General features: G+C 44.8%; 2 protein-coding genes across 4 annotated transcripts in view; one reads left to right on the top strand and one right to left on the bottom strand.

Moving 5' to 3' along the window:
* Positions 1-2,070, bottom strand: part of LOC130281672 (alpha-2-macroglobulin-like protein 1) — a 152,088-nt gene extending 150,018 nt beyond the window's left edge. For 2 of the 3 annotated variants that reach the window (XR_008846075.1, XM_056529136.1), the window contains exons 1-2: positions 805-917; positions 635-695 (exon numbers count right to left, since the gene is read on the bottom strand). Coding sequence is in view for 1 of the 3 variants with exons in the window: in XM_056529136.1 (XP_056385111.1) it covers positions 635-695; positions 805-907 (164 nt within the window). In the remaining 2 variants the exon portion in view is untranslated. Of the gene's footprint in view, positions 1-634; positions 696-804; positions 918-1,959 lie in introns of those variants that run through there. The other variant, XM_056529137.1, reaches the window with a different exon arrangement.
* A 206-nt stretch (positions 2,071-2,276) lies between these two features.
* LOC130281673 (alpha-2-macroglobulin-like protein 1) overlaps positions 2,277-13,195 on the top strand; it is a 181,047-nt gene continuing 170,128 nt past the window's right edge. Inside the window, exon 1 of the mRNA XM_056529138.1 lies at positions 2,277-2,429. Within this exon, the coding sequence (XP_056385113.1) occupies positions 2,314-2,429 (116 nt within the window). The 5' untranslated portion in view covers positions 2,277-2,313. The remainder of the gene's footprint in view (positions 2,430-13,195) is intronic.

The following is a 13,195-nucleotide window of genomic DNA, read 5'->3' as shown; positions in this document are numbered from 1 at the left end:
AGATGTGACGGCTACGTATTAGCCATCACGCCCCCTCCCACAGACATGAATAGAGGGGGCTTGGCGTGATGTCACGAACACGGGAGCTCTGCACTCCCGCGTTCCGGACGCCGCTGCAGCCGGCCCGGAGATCGCGGGGGTCTCCAGCGGCAGGATCCCCGCGATCTAACATCTTATCCACTATGCTTTCGATAGGGGATAAGATGATTTACACCAGAGTACCACTTTTTATATACATACTCCTTGTGTCGGCTTTAACACAGGACTTTATATAAAGGAGAACTTCTTTCCTCTAGACGTAGTGGATGCCCCATTTGTACAGATACAGTCCTGGGTACATATAGATCATGGAAAGATCCCTGTACTGCCCCTGATATATTTATATATATATTTATTAGGTCACCCCTAAGCCATCTTTTCCATAAACTAAATAACCCTAATTCTGATAATCTTTCTGGGTAGCAGCACCACTATATCTTTTTTGGCAGGGCCCCTCCCTTATAATATGTAGGAAACACTGAATTGTGCCCCCTCCCATTATTTCTCATATGTATGTGCTAATACTGGATTTGGTTCGGTCCGGATCTTTTTCTTGCTCCCCCCCCCCCTCTTGTTTTTCCACAGGTGGTGTTACCTATAGTTGCTGGGCAGATTTGTTTCCACAGGTGTAGTTGCTGGGCAGATTTCCCAAACTGCTGCTGATTGGTTGTTTGGAGAAGAGCGGGAACACTGTAAATATAAACAATGTTCTGTGGTACTGTGGCCAGTCAGGGGGCAGTTCTTGGAGGGAGAAGAGCCCTGTACCTGTGGTACCTGTCTGAGGAGAACAGGAACTGTGAAGGGACTGTTTTGGCTGTGTCTGTATTAGGCTGTAGAGCTGCTGTTGTGTGAAGTCTCCTGTCAGCATTATCTCTGAGGTGCCATTTGTTATGGAGGAGCTGCTGGGGTGCTTATCAGGTGTGCTGAGGGGTCCGGGGGGAGCGTGGCTCCAGCATTGCCTGCAACAGTCTGTTCCAGAAGAAGAGGAGATGGACCCTTCTCCAAGAGTAGTCTGCTGTATCTTGACGACCAGGGAGGAAGAGCCCGGATAGGGTTGCCATTTGGCTGGTATTTTGCTTGCACAGCTGGTATTTTGGCCACCCTGACTGTATTTTTATATGAAAAATACCGGCAATGCAATGGCCGGCATTTTTCCAATTAATGCTCCCTGAATGTTGCACCATAACCTATACCAGTGTTTCTTAACTAGAGCACCACCAGCTGTTGCAAAACTACAACTCCCAGCATGCCTGGACAGCCAACAGCTGTCTGGGCATGCTGGGAGTTGTAGTTTTGCAACAGCTGGAGGCACCCCTGGTTGGGAAACACTGTCCTATACTATATACTACCATATAGTCCAAGATCCTGGGAGTTGTAGTTTTGGTTTGGGGCAGCTGCTGAGCCACAGGCTGTATCAGGGCATGCTGGGAGTTGTAGTTATTAACTACAACATCCAAATTTAATTTAAAAAAAAGCGATAAAAAAGTCACATGGAAACAAAAATGGTACTGTTAAAAAATACAAATCGGGTGCAAAAAGTGAGCCCTCATACAGGACTGACAGCATCCAATGTGTAATCAGGGGCAGAAGCCAGCAGAGACCTGCAGAGGACCGAGGACTTCAGGGACCAGCTGTGGGTGAGACATCTGTGTCTAATGTTCCTTATGATGTTAATTCATTGGCTCTGATTTACTAAGGCTCCTTTCACACTGTAGTTCATTCATCCATTATTAAACATCTGTTTTATGTATTGCAAAATCAAATAACGGACGTATAACAACGGATGAATTAACGGATGAATAGAGTTCAAAGTCCCTTTATTAAAACAGATAATTGCTTATCCGTTAGTATCTGTTATGATCCGTTATTACATCCGTTAATAACGTCTGTTATTTTAACCCTTTTTTTTACCTCTCTTACCTGTCACACCTTGCAACACCTGAAGCTCCGCCTCCTACTCCAAGGGGAGGGTAGAAAAGGATGCCTCAATGATCCAGCATTGAGAGGGAGAGTACTGTTGCTTGGATTGCTTGCTGTCAGACTTTTACCTTTGCGAATTTCACCATGTTTCCCACCCACCTTTCCTACAGTTTCGATGTGCTGCTGTGCCGTGCCCAACAAAGAAGAAGGAGAAGATCCGAAGATGATGAGAGACGTCGCCGAAGAAGATATTGGATCCATCCCATCACTGCAGCACGGATGACCCATGGGGTGCACAGTACTTTGTAAGTGGAGCTGCGACAGCACCCCTAGAGGTTCGCAACCTACCTATGCATGACTCTAGAAATGTTTGATAAACTTCTCCAATGCATCTGTGAAAGGATCCGTTGCCAAGACACCCACCTCAGAAGGAGCATCTCGCCAGAGGAATGCCTCATCGTAACCCTCAGGTATGTAGTCAAAATCCTATATATATATATATATATATATATACATATATATATATATATATATATATATATATATATATATATATAATTTTTTTTTTTTTTTTTTTTTTTTTTTTGCAGTGCTCATTCAATGTGTTTTGCAAAATATCAAAACCCTTTTTTTTAAACTGTTTTTAAAAAGAGTTTTTCGTCCCTAGCGCCGCAGCAACTAACTAATAGTTTATCTACACAGGGTGCCTCCAGCTGTTTCAATACTACAACTCCCAGCATGCCCTGACAGCCAATAGATGTCAGGGCAAGCTGGGAGTTGTAGTGGTGAAACAGCTGGAAGCACCCTGTGTAGATGAACTAAGGGCGGAAGTCCCCCCCCAGCAGGCATTAGTGACGCGGTGCCTGCAAGGGAAGTCTGCTTGTTAGTGAGCACACTGCCAGGCAGACAAAAGGCATTTATAATGCCCTCCCCCCGCGCCATACCCCGCTCCCTCCATCACAACCCCCCCCCCCGCATAACCCGTTCCCTCCATCACAAACCCCCCTCCCGCATACCCCGTTCCCTCATTACACTTACTGCAGAGTCCGGCAGCGGGCGTGCAGGGACAGCGGCGGCGACGAGGCAGCGGCGGCGATGTGCGGGAGGAGTGGCCTCCCAGCCAGTGGCCGGGGAGCCAATGCGCTCGCTCCCTGTCTGTCTGATTGACAGGCAGGGAGCGAGCGCAGGCTGAATGAAAAAGGACCGATCCCCGGCCGCATCAGTCCTTTTTCGGGCGTCCTTTTTCGGAGGGAGACCCCTAGTGGCCGGTTTTCAAATGTAAATGAAACCATTTTAATTAAAAAAAATTAAAATAAAAGTATATTAGAGATATGTTGTAGTACATAAGTACTACAACATATCAAAAAATAAAGTTGGTGACAGTACCCATTTAAAGAAAAATATGGAAAAATGGCTTTGTGGATTTATTATCTTTGTTACATCTGGTAAAGAGAAAAATTCAATCTAATAAAAGTAGAAGAGAAGGGTGAGGAGGAAAGGAAGCATCCTCGCTCCATATTAAATTAGTATATACTGATGTCTTGGCATAAGTGCAGGAATACAAGTTCAATATATAAATGTAAACAATGTACGATACCGACTTCAATACAAAATAAAGTGGCTAGTGCAGCAGAAGTGACGCCACCCCAACGTACATTTTGGAGATATCCTTCGTCCTGGGGGTCAACCACTTTATTTTATTTTGTATTGAGATCGGTATTGTACATTGTTTACATTTATATATTGAACTTGTATCCCTGCACTTATGTCAAGATGTCAGTCTTTTGTTATCAACCATGTACACTTACCTTGATTTTGGAGGTATGGCATGGATTCATCACTATGAGATGTTAACAAAAGCTATCTGTTCACCCCAACATGCAATGGGGCTCCAACGATGTTTGCCTTTGACTTAAAGGGAACCAAGCAGTAGACTTTACCATATATATGCTTGGCAACACAATATATATGATAAAAAAAAGTTATCCTCACAATCCCCTAGTGACGTTTTTGCCCCCTAGAGATGGTGAGCATGTGAAGTTATAAAGTCCCCCTGCCATCCCATATGTTGTCCCCTGGGCGGGGAGCTATACTTACTGAATTCATTTTGAATTTCAGGAAAAATTCGGTTTGCAATGAATACGAATATTGCCACAATTCTATCGCGCAAACTGCTTCATTAAACTCCATTTAGTGCGGTCCAGGCTCCAGGGCATCTAAAATGGTGGATCCACATGTGAGAACATGGGGCAAGGAATCCTGAGAAGGCGGGAACCAGGGTAGGCGAGAAGACCCTGAAAAACAAGCATGCCCTGTGATGTAGCAGCCCTATATAATCAGCAGCTATATTCCGGCTAATCACTTCATCCTTTCACTGCAGAGAGATAGGACAGACAGCGCTTTGTGTGTTACACAGAAAAGCTTTTCCAGCAGCGTTTCACCTCCTAGTAAGGTCAGCGTTCTGGTGGACAGAGAGCAGTGCTTTTTTCACAGAAAATTATTTTAGTGCAGCGATTAATCCCCCAGTCACTTTCTACGGCTTTGTTTTACAGAGAGGGGCAGATAGCTGTGTGTTACCTCATACATTTGAACAAGCTGGCTAAGCTGGAAAAACCTTAAAGGGGTACTCCGGTGAAAACCTTTTTTCTTTTAAATCAACTGGTGGCAGAAAGGTAAACATATTTGTAAATTACTTCTATTAAAAAATCTTAATCCTTCCAGTGCTTATTAGCTGCTGAATGTTACAGAGGAAATTCCTTTCTTTTTGGAACCCTGATGACATCACGAGCACAGTGCTCTCTGCTGACATCTCTGATGTCATGCAGATGTATGCTAAGGGCAGCATGGTGGCTCAGTGGTTAGCACTGCTGCCTTGCAGTGCTGGGGACTTAGGTTCAAATCCCACTAAGGACAACAATAAACAAAGCATTGTTATTATAATAACGTCAGCAGAGAGAACTGTGCTTGTGATGTCATCAGAGAGCATTCCAAAAAGAAAAGAATTTCCTCTGTAGTATTCAGCAGCTAATAACTACACGAAGGATTAAGATTTTTGTAATAGAAGTAATTTACAAATATGTTTAACTTTCCACCAGTTGATTTAAAAGAAAAAAGGTTTTCACCGGAGTACCCCTTTAACAGAGGAGGGAGGAATACGTTTTTAGCACATTTATTATTCCACAATAAATGCTCTGCTGGTTATACTAGTCTGTAGACGGTATAATGCCAAGAAGTCCATTCCTAATAGTCTTTGAGAGAGTGCAATTTTGGGTTTAGTACACAGCGACTAAGTGCTGCAGCACTGTTGTGTACTGCTGGTGTTGTGCACAAATACATTTTTTAAGCGTACTGTAGTGCATTTTTCTGCCCTCATAAGTGCATACCACATACCTACATCTAAGTAGTGTACTATTTTGTACCTGTTAATCTGTCAAGGGCCTAAATACTGTCAAAGTCCAGGCAAAAGTATATACCAGCTGGTGTTTTACTCCAATACTTTTTTAAGCATCCTGTAGCGCATTTTTCTGCCCTCAAATGTGCATACCACAGACCTACATCTAAGTAGTGTACTATTTTCTATCTGTTAATATGTCAAGGGCCTAGATACTGTAAAAGGCCAGGCAAAAGTAATCACCAGCTGATGTTTTACTCCATTAGTTTTTTAAGCATGCTGTTGCGCATTTTTCTGCCCTCATAAGTGCATACCACATACCTACATCTAGTAGTGTAATATTTTGTACCTGTTGAACTCTCAAGGGCCTAAATACTGTGAAAAGACAGCCAAAAGTACACACCTGCTGCTGTTCTAGACAAATACTGTTTTAAGTGTAGTGAAGTGTATTGTACTCCCCTCATATACGCACTAAGTAGGTCAGGCAGAAAAGTGACAGTGCTTGCACAGAGGAGTGTCAGAGGCCTAAATTCATCAGGTGCAGGCAGAGGTCACAGCAGATTAGGGGCGAGTGGCAGCAGGAGTCGCAGCATGAGGCCTGATCTCCTGGTATCAGCTAGCGGTCGTGTCTCAACCAACAACCCATCTGCCATCATCGATTGGTTAACATGGTCATCTACTTCATCACAAGTGACATCTGATACCCCCAGTCAGCATTTGGTGGGTTCCTCAGACACAACCCTCCATTGGCATGGCCTGGGAGCAGTCTCTATCCTCCCATTGCCTCTGTCCTATGCTTTTCCCTCCCTCAACCCCTTAATGACGCCGGATGTAAATGTTTGTCCTGGTGAGCTGGTACTTAACGCACCAGGACGTACATTTACGTCCTATGCATAACTGCGAGCATCGGAGCGATGCTCTGGTCATGCGCGGCAGGTCCCAGCTGCTGATAGCAGCCAGGGACTCGCTGGTAATGGCGGACATCCGCGATCGCGCAGATGTCCGCCATTAACCCCTCAGATGCCGTGATCAATACAGATCACGGCATTTGCAGCATCACGGTCACTAAAATGGATGATCGGATCGCCAGTAGCGCTGTCGTGGCGATCCGATCATCCAGAACGACAGACGGAGGTTCCCTCAACTGCCTCCGCTGCCTTCCACGGTTCTTCTGCTATGGTCTGCTATCGGCACCATCTTCCATCCTCTCGCAGGTCTGACTTGGGGGGCCCTTTGCGCTCACCTTCCACTGCCATGGCTTCTGGGGAGGGGTGGGGTGGCAGGTGCAGTACCAGCTCCATCAGCAGCAGCCTGAGTCTACAGTCGCTGATGAGTAGCTTTCTTCACCCGCATAGTGAAACAACTCATCATCAGCAGGTACACCTGGAGCAGGACCTGAACCAGCAGGTGGTGGCATTCCTTGACATGTCCATGCCAACACACCTGTCTCATTCAGCCTCCATATGGTGTTCTCATGCTACCGCCAACTCCAGGATGTGCCATTCAGCCATTATATTGTCTCCTCATCTACCGCCAACTCCAGGCTGTGCCATTCAGCCACTATATGGTCTCCTCATGCTTCCACCAACTCCAGGCTCTGCCATTCAGCCACTATATGTTCTACTCATGCTGCTGCCAACTCCAGGCTGTGTCATTCAGCCACTATATAGTCTCCTCTTCTGCTGCCAATTCCATGCTGTGCCTTTCTGCCACTATATGGTCTCCTCATCTGCCGCCAACTCCAGGCTGTGCCATTCAGCCACTATATGTTCTACTCATGCTGCCTCCAATTCTAGGCTGTGCCATTCAGCCACGATATGGTCTCCTCATCTGCCGCCAACTCCAGGCTGTGCCATTCAGCCACTATATGTTCTACTCATGCAGCCGCCAACTCCAGGCTGTGTCATTCAGCCACTATTTGGTCTCCTCATCTGCCGCCAACTCCAGGATGTGCCATTCAGCCATTATATGGTCTCCTCATCTACCGCCAACTCCAGGCTGTGCCATTCAGCCACTATATGGCCTCCTCATGCTTCCGCCAACTCCAGGCTGTGCCATTCAGCCACTATATGTTCTACTCATCTGCCGCCAACTCCAGGCTGTGCCATTCAGCCACTTTATGGTCTCCTCATCTGCCGCCAACTCCAGGCTGTGCCATTCAGCCACCATATGTTCTATTCATGCTGCTGCCAACTCCAGGCTGTGCCGTTAAGCCACTATATGGTCTGCTCATCTGCTGCTAATTCCATGCTGTGCCTTTCTGCCACTATATGGTCTCCTTATCTGCCGCCAACTCCAGGCTGTGCCATTCAGCCACTATATGTTCTACTCATGCAGCCGCCAACTCCAGGCTGTGCCATTCAGCCACTATATGGTCTCCTTATGCTTCTGCCAACTCCAGGCGGTGCTATTCAGCCATTATATGTTCTACTCATGCTACTGCCAACTCCAGGCTGTGCCATTTAGCCATTATATGGTTTACTGATGCTGCTGGGCCTGGGACATTACCTAAAACATTTTATGGTAGCAAAAGCTACCATAAATCTTCAATTTAAATTTGAAAATTCATCTTTTAATCTTAGGGTTTGTGAAGCCCTATTGTCTCCTCATGCTGCTGCCAGCTCCAGGCTATGTCATTCCGCCACTATATTGTTTACTGATGCTGCTGGGCCTGGGACATTACCTACATTTTTTTTATTGGAACACTAGCTACCATAAATCTTCAATTTAAATTTGAAAATTCTTCTTTGAATCTTAGGGTTTGTTAAGCCCTATTGCCTCCTCATGTTGCCACCATCTCCAGGCTGTGTCATTCAGCCACTATATGGTTTACTGAAGCTGCTGGGCCTGGGACATTACGTAAAATTTTTTATGGTAGTACAAGCTACCATAAATCTTCAATTTGAATTTGAAAATTAATCTTTTAATCTTAGGGTTTGTGAAGCCCTATTGTCTCCTTATGCTGTCGCCAGCTCACATATTTAAAAAGTAAAACAAAAAATGAAAACCATATTGAGGTGGTTATAAAAGCATAGCAGAAACACCAACGCTTTTCGAACCATATGGTTCTTAGTCATGGCACAACAAGCCACTGGCAAACAGACGGAAGTTCCGGGCGTTTGGAGTGACGTGAATTATCAGGTGAAACTAAAATTATTTGTAACTTAATCGTAAGTCAAAACACTCCATATTCATCTCATTCTAGCATGATGTTGATACATATGCAGCCTAATATTTATAAATATCTTTTGGATTTGCAACTTTATATTATCTCTATAACACATTGCGTATATAAGAAAAAGCAGCACCAGTGAAAAATGTGAACATCTACAACTGTAATTTGTGCATGAAAAACGCACAGGAAAAAAAAGCGTGTATGCATATTATTTGAATATGCTAGTATACACTCAGTTGAGTGAACTGATGAGTATCGGATACTTTTATGTTATCATATCACTCCTTATTCATGGTACGTGAACACTAAAAATTTGTCTCATAAATTGTATCTTGCAAGCGATAACTTTCCTTGATACAAATATAATTATGCATAAATATGCGTACACGTGAAAAAAGGAACAACAATGTCATTCAGCCTCTATATGGTTTACTGATGCTGCTGGGCCTGGGACATTACCTAAAATTTTTTATGGTAGAACTAGCTACCATAAGTCTAGATTTCCACTTGTTTTATTTTTTTTTACACTTAAAAAAATGTCAGCAAAAACTCCAGAAAAACTGCCACAGGTTTTTCCTATCTTTTGTCAGTTTTTCTGGCGTTTTTGCCTGTGAGTGGAAATTGCATTTTTGGTCCCTCTGGCGTTTTTTCAAAATTTGTAGGGTACCAAAAATAAGGGGTGGGAAAAATGTATGTAACAAAATTTACATTTTTTACAGCTAAAATGTAATTCATTTTTAATAAAGTGTGTATGTGTGTTTCACTTTTTTTTCTCAAAATTTTTTGGGTAGTATTACAACTCCCAGCATGGAACAGACTGTTCCATGATGGGAGTAGTAGTACCTGTACTAATAAAAAGATCGCCCCGGGTGTCACTCCTGACACCAGATGCGATCATCCTGTCTATTGCTCTATACAGCGCTCGCATCTCTGCTTTATACCCCGGGCCAGCCAGTGATGTGAATAGAAATTCCTCTCACTCATTCATATTTTCCATCCAGAGTGGGGATTGACCGGATGGTTGCAGCCAATCCCTGCTCTCAGTGGGAAATATGAATCAGTGATGTTCTATTCATATCACTGGCCGGCCGGAGAATCGTGTAGAGATGCAAGCACTGTACAGAGCTGCTCCGCATCTCTGCAATAGATAGGATGATCGCATCGGGTGTCAGGAGTGACACCCGCTGGGATCTGTCCTTAACTGCAGGTACTACATATCCCAACATGGAGCACACTCTGCTCAATTCTGACACCCTATGCAATCGCCCTGTATAATGTATAGATGTGTGCGGCCACTCTTCTATGGTCCCCTGCACTGACATATATATACACCTATTCATATTTCCCACAGAGAGCTGTGATTGGCTGGAACCATCTGGTCAATCACAGCTCTCTGCGGGAAATATGAATAGGTGTATATATACGGCAGTGCAGTGGACCATAGAAGAGCGGCCGGCCGCATATATAAATGATACAGAAGGATCGCAATGAACCCAGGGCAATCTGTTCCATGCTGGGAGTAGTAGTACTACTAAAAAGTGTAAAAAAAAAAAAAAAAAAAAAGGGAAAAACACACACACTAAATTTTTATTATTGTCGGCTACATTTTTAGTGTCCTGTCCGCACACATAAATTGATCCCTAATTTATAAAAATTTCCTTATAAAAAAGACAAGTTTTGTTAAAGACAATTTTTCCATCACTGCTTTTTACCCAACGAAATTTTATTAAAAAAAGGTATCTCCATCACTTTCTTGGATCGGTAAAGTCCAGGTCATTTTTTGAAAAACTGCCAAGGAGCCAAAAATAGCTAAAAAACGCCAAGGATAAAAAATAAAAAAAAAACACCAAACTGAAAAATGTCAAGTGGAAATGGCATTTTGCCATTTTGTAGTTCCTTACTGAGATGCAGCTAACATCTGGCCACAGTATTTTTTTTCTAAACGCCATGCGGCAGAATGGACGTTTTTATTGGCGTTTTTGCCGGAAAAAAACCAAGTGGAAACCTAGCCTAAATCTTCAATGTAAATTTGAAAATTCATCTTTTAATCTTAGGGTTTGTGAAGCCCTATTGTCTCCTCATGCTGCTGCGAGATCCAAGCTGTGTCAATCAGCCACGAGATCCAGGCTGTGTCAATCAGCCATTACATGGTTTACTGATGCTGCTGGGCCTGGGACATTACCTAAATATTTTTATGGTAGTGCTAGCTATCATAAATCTTCAATTTAAATTTTAAAATTTATCTTTTAATCTTAGGGATTGTAAGGCCCTATTGTCTCCTCATACTGCCGCCAACTCCAGGCTGTGTCATTTAGTCACTATATGGTCTCCTCTTGCTGCCGCCATTTCCAGGCTGTGTAATTCTGCCAGATTATGGTCTCCTCATGCTGCTGCCACCTCTAGGCTCTGTCATTGAGCCACCATGTGACTCCTTGTTAGATTGGGTTTTGTGGCCATACAGTACTAGTTCAAAGTAAACACCGGGACATTAAACTTTCCCCGCCGCTCCGGACCCGTCACCACTGCCCTGGATGTCGCTCCATCGCTGTCGCCGCGTCCTCGTGGTGTCTCTGACGCTCCGGACGTCTTCTTCCCCGGGATCCACGCTCTCTGTCGCCGTCATCACGCCGCTATGCACGCCGTCATCCAATAGGAGCGGCGTGCGTAGCGGCGTGATGACGGCGACGACGTGATGACGTTGAAGGAGAGCGCATGGGATCCCGGCACGGAGAAGACACCGAGGAGGCAGGTAAGGTCCCTCCCGGTGTCCTGTAAGTTGTTCGGGACGCCGCGATTTCACCGTGGCGGTCCCGAACAGCCCGACTGAGCAGCCGGGTTAGTGTTATTTTCGCTTCAGACGCGGCGGTCAGCTCTGATCGCCGCATCTGAATGGTTAATACAGGGCATCACCGCGATCGGTGATGTCCTGTATTAGCGGCGGGTCCCGGCCATTGATGGCTGCAGGTATTCGCCGTATAAGACGCACCAACTTTTCCCCCCCAGTTTTGGTGAAGAAAAAGTGCGTCTTATACGGCGAAAAATACGGTACATGTGTCATTATCACAAGAATCCAATGAAACAGTTTGGAGCGAGAACAATGAACCATAACTGATTAAATGAAACATTTGCACTTTCACAGTCAGGGGGCGACGAGAGGCAGGGGCTGGAAGAGGTGGTATCTGGCGGAGTACAAGCTTTTTCACTGCAGCCATTTCTAGCTTTATCCAATGGCATAGAAGCTGAATGTGCTCCTGTCCAAGTTGCTGGCACTGAAGTGCCTCCCTTTTCAAGTGAACACTCAGAGTATGGAGGTGCGCTGAGAGGCAGGGGCTGGAACATGTGGTAGCTTGCATCGCGGCAGACTGCCAGCTCGATGCTCACCAGAATGGGTAATCAAAATTTTTTTAATAAATTCTAATTAAATTAAAGAAAAATAACATAAAAATCTGCCACATCCAGACACTCTGCGGCAGTGATTCTAATAGCCGTGTCTGTAATCTGCATGTTATACTGAATAACAGTATTATTTCACTAACTCAGCACACTCCCTATGCATGTTAGGACAATGCAAATTGTTCTACATCCCTCTTGAGGCTCTCTGTAGGCCAGAAATAGCCTTTTTTTTTATAGCGATTCGGCGCAAATAAATTCGGACCAAACCAAATTTTTTCGGAAAATTCTGGTCTGGTCTGACTGGTAATTTGTGGTAGAATTATTTCCTTGTCATGAGCATCTATGCCCCTTTTAATGCCCCTATGATTTTATTTGCCTGACCAGCAGCTGCCTGACACTGTTTGCTACAGTTAAATACAGTGGTCCCTCAACATACGATGGTAATTCGTTCCAAACGACTTATCATTTGTCGAATCCATCGTATGTTGAGGGATTCGTGCAATGTAAAGTATAGGAAGTTATACTCATCTGTCCCCGCCACTCCGCACCGCGTCCTCACCGCTCCCGATGCTGTCCCAGGGGCTCCCGATGCTGTCCCGCTGCTCCAGCATCTTCTTCGGGATCCCTCGGCTTTTTCCGCATCTTCTCCAGTGTCCGGGCCTCGCTTTCTAGTGACGTTATTACGTTGCAGCGCCGGGACGGCGTGTGCAGCGACGTAATAACGACGCTGGAAAGCGAGGCCCGGACCCCGGAGAAGATGCAGAAAACGCCGGAGGATCGCGAAGTGTACCCGGAGCAGCGGGGATAGGTAAGTGAACCTGTCCGGGATGCTTAAACTGCTATCCGACAGCAGCTTAAGCATTTTGCGCTGTCAGATAGCAGTTAATGCAATGGCCCCGACATATAAAAGCATTGTATGTCGATGCTGACATCAACATGCGATGGCCTCTGAGAGGCCATCGTATGTCGATTTGATCATATGTCGGGGCCATCGCATGTGGGGGGGTTACTGTATATTGTTGAATAGAACTTCTAAGTTTTTAACTGCACAAGGTTGCTTCCAAAGATGAAGTCAGATGCTGGTGTCAAACACCTGAGATGTCATAGTCATAGTAAAAGTATAAAAGTAAACGTAAAAGTAAAAGTATGTATAACCAGTGGCATAACTGTAAGGGTCGCAATGGTCACAGCAGCTCACCACAATAAGGCTGACTACATGGGACAACTGCACCATTCTTCCTCCGCACAGGTTAAATAAATCTTCCCCAATATCACTG

This window comes from Hyla sarda, chromosome 7 (assembly GCF_029499605.1).
Source record: "Hyla sarda isolate aHylSar1 chromosome 7, aHylSar1.hap1, whole genome shotgun sequence".
NCBI classification, from domain to species: Eukaryota; Metazoa; Chordata; class Amphibia; order Anura; family Hylidae; genus Hyla; species Hyla sarda.
This window is presented reverse-complemented; position numbering and strand designations above follow the sequence as displayed.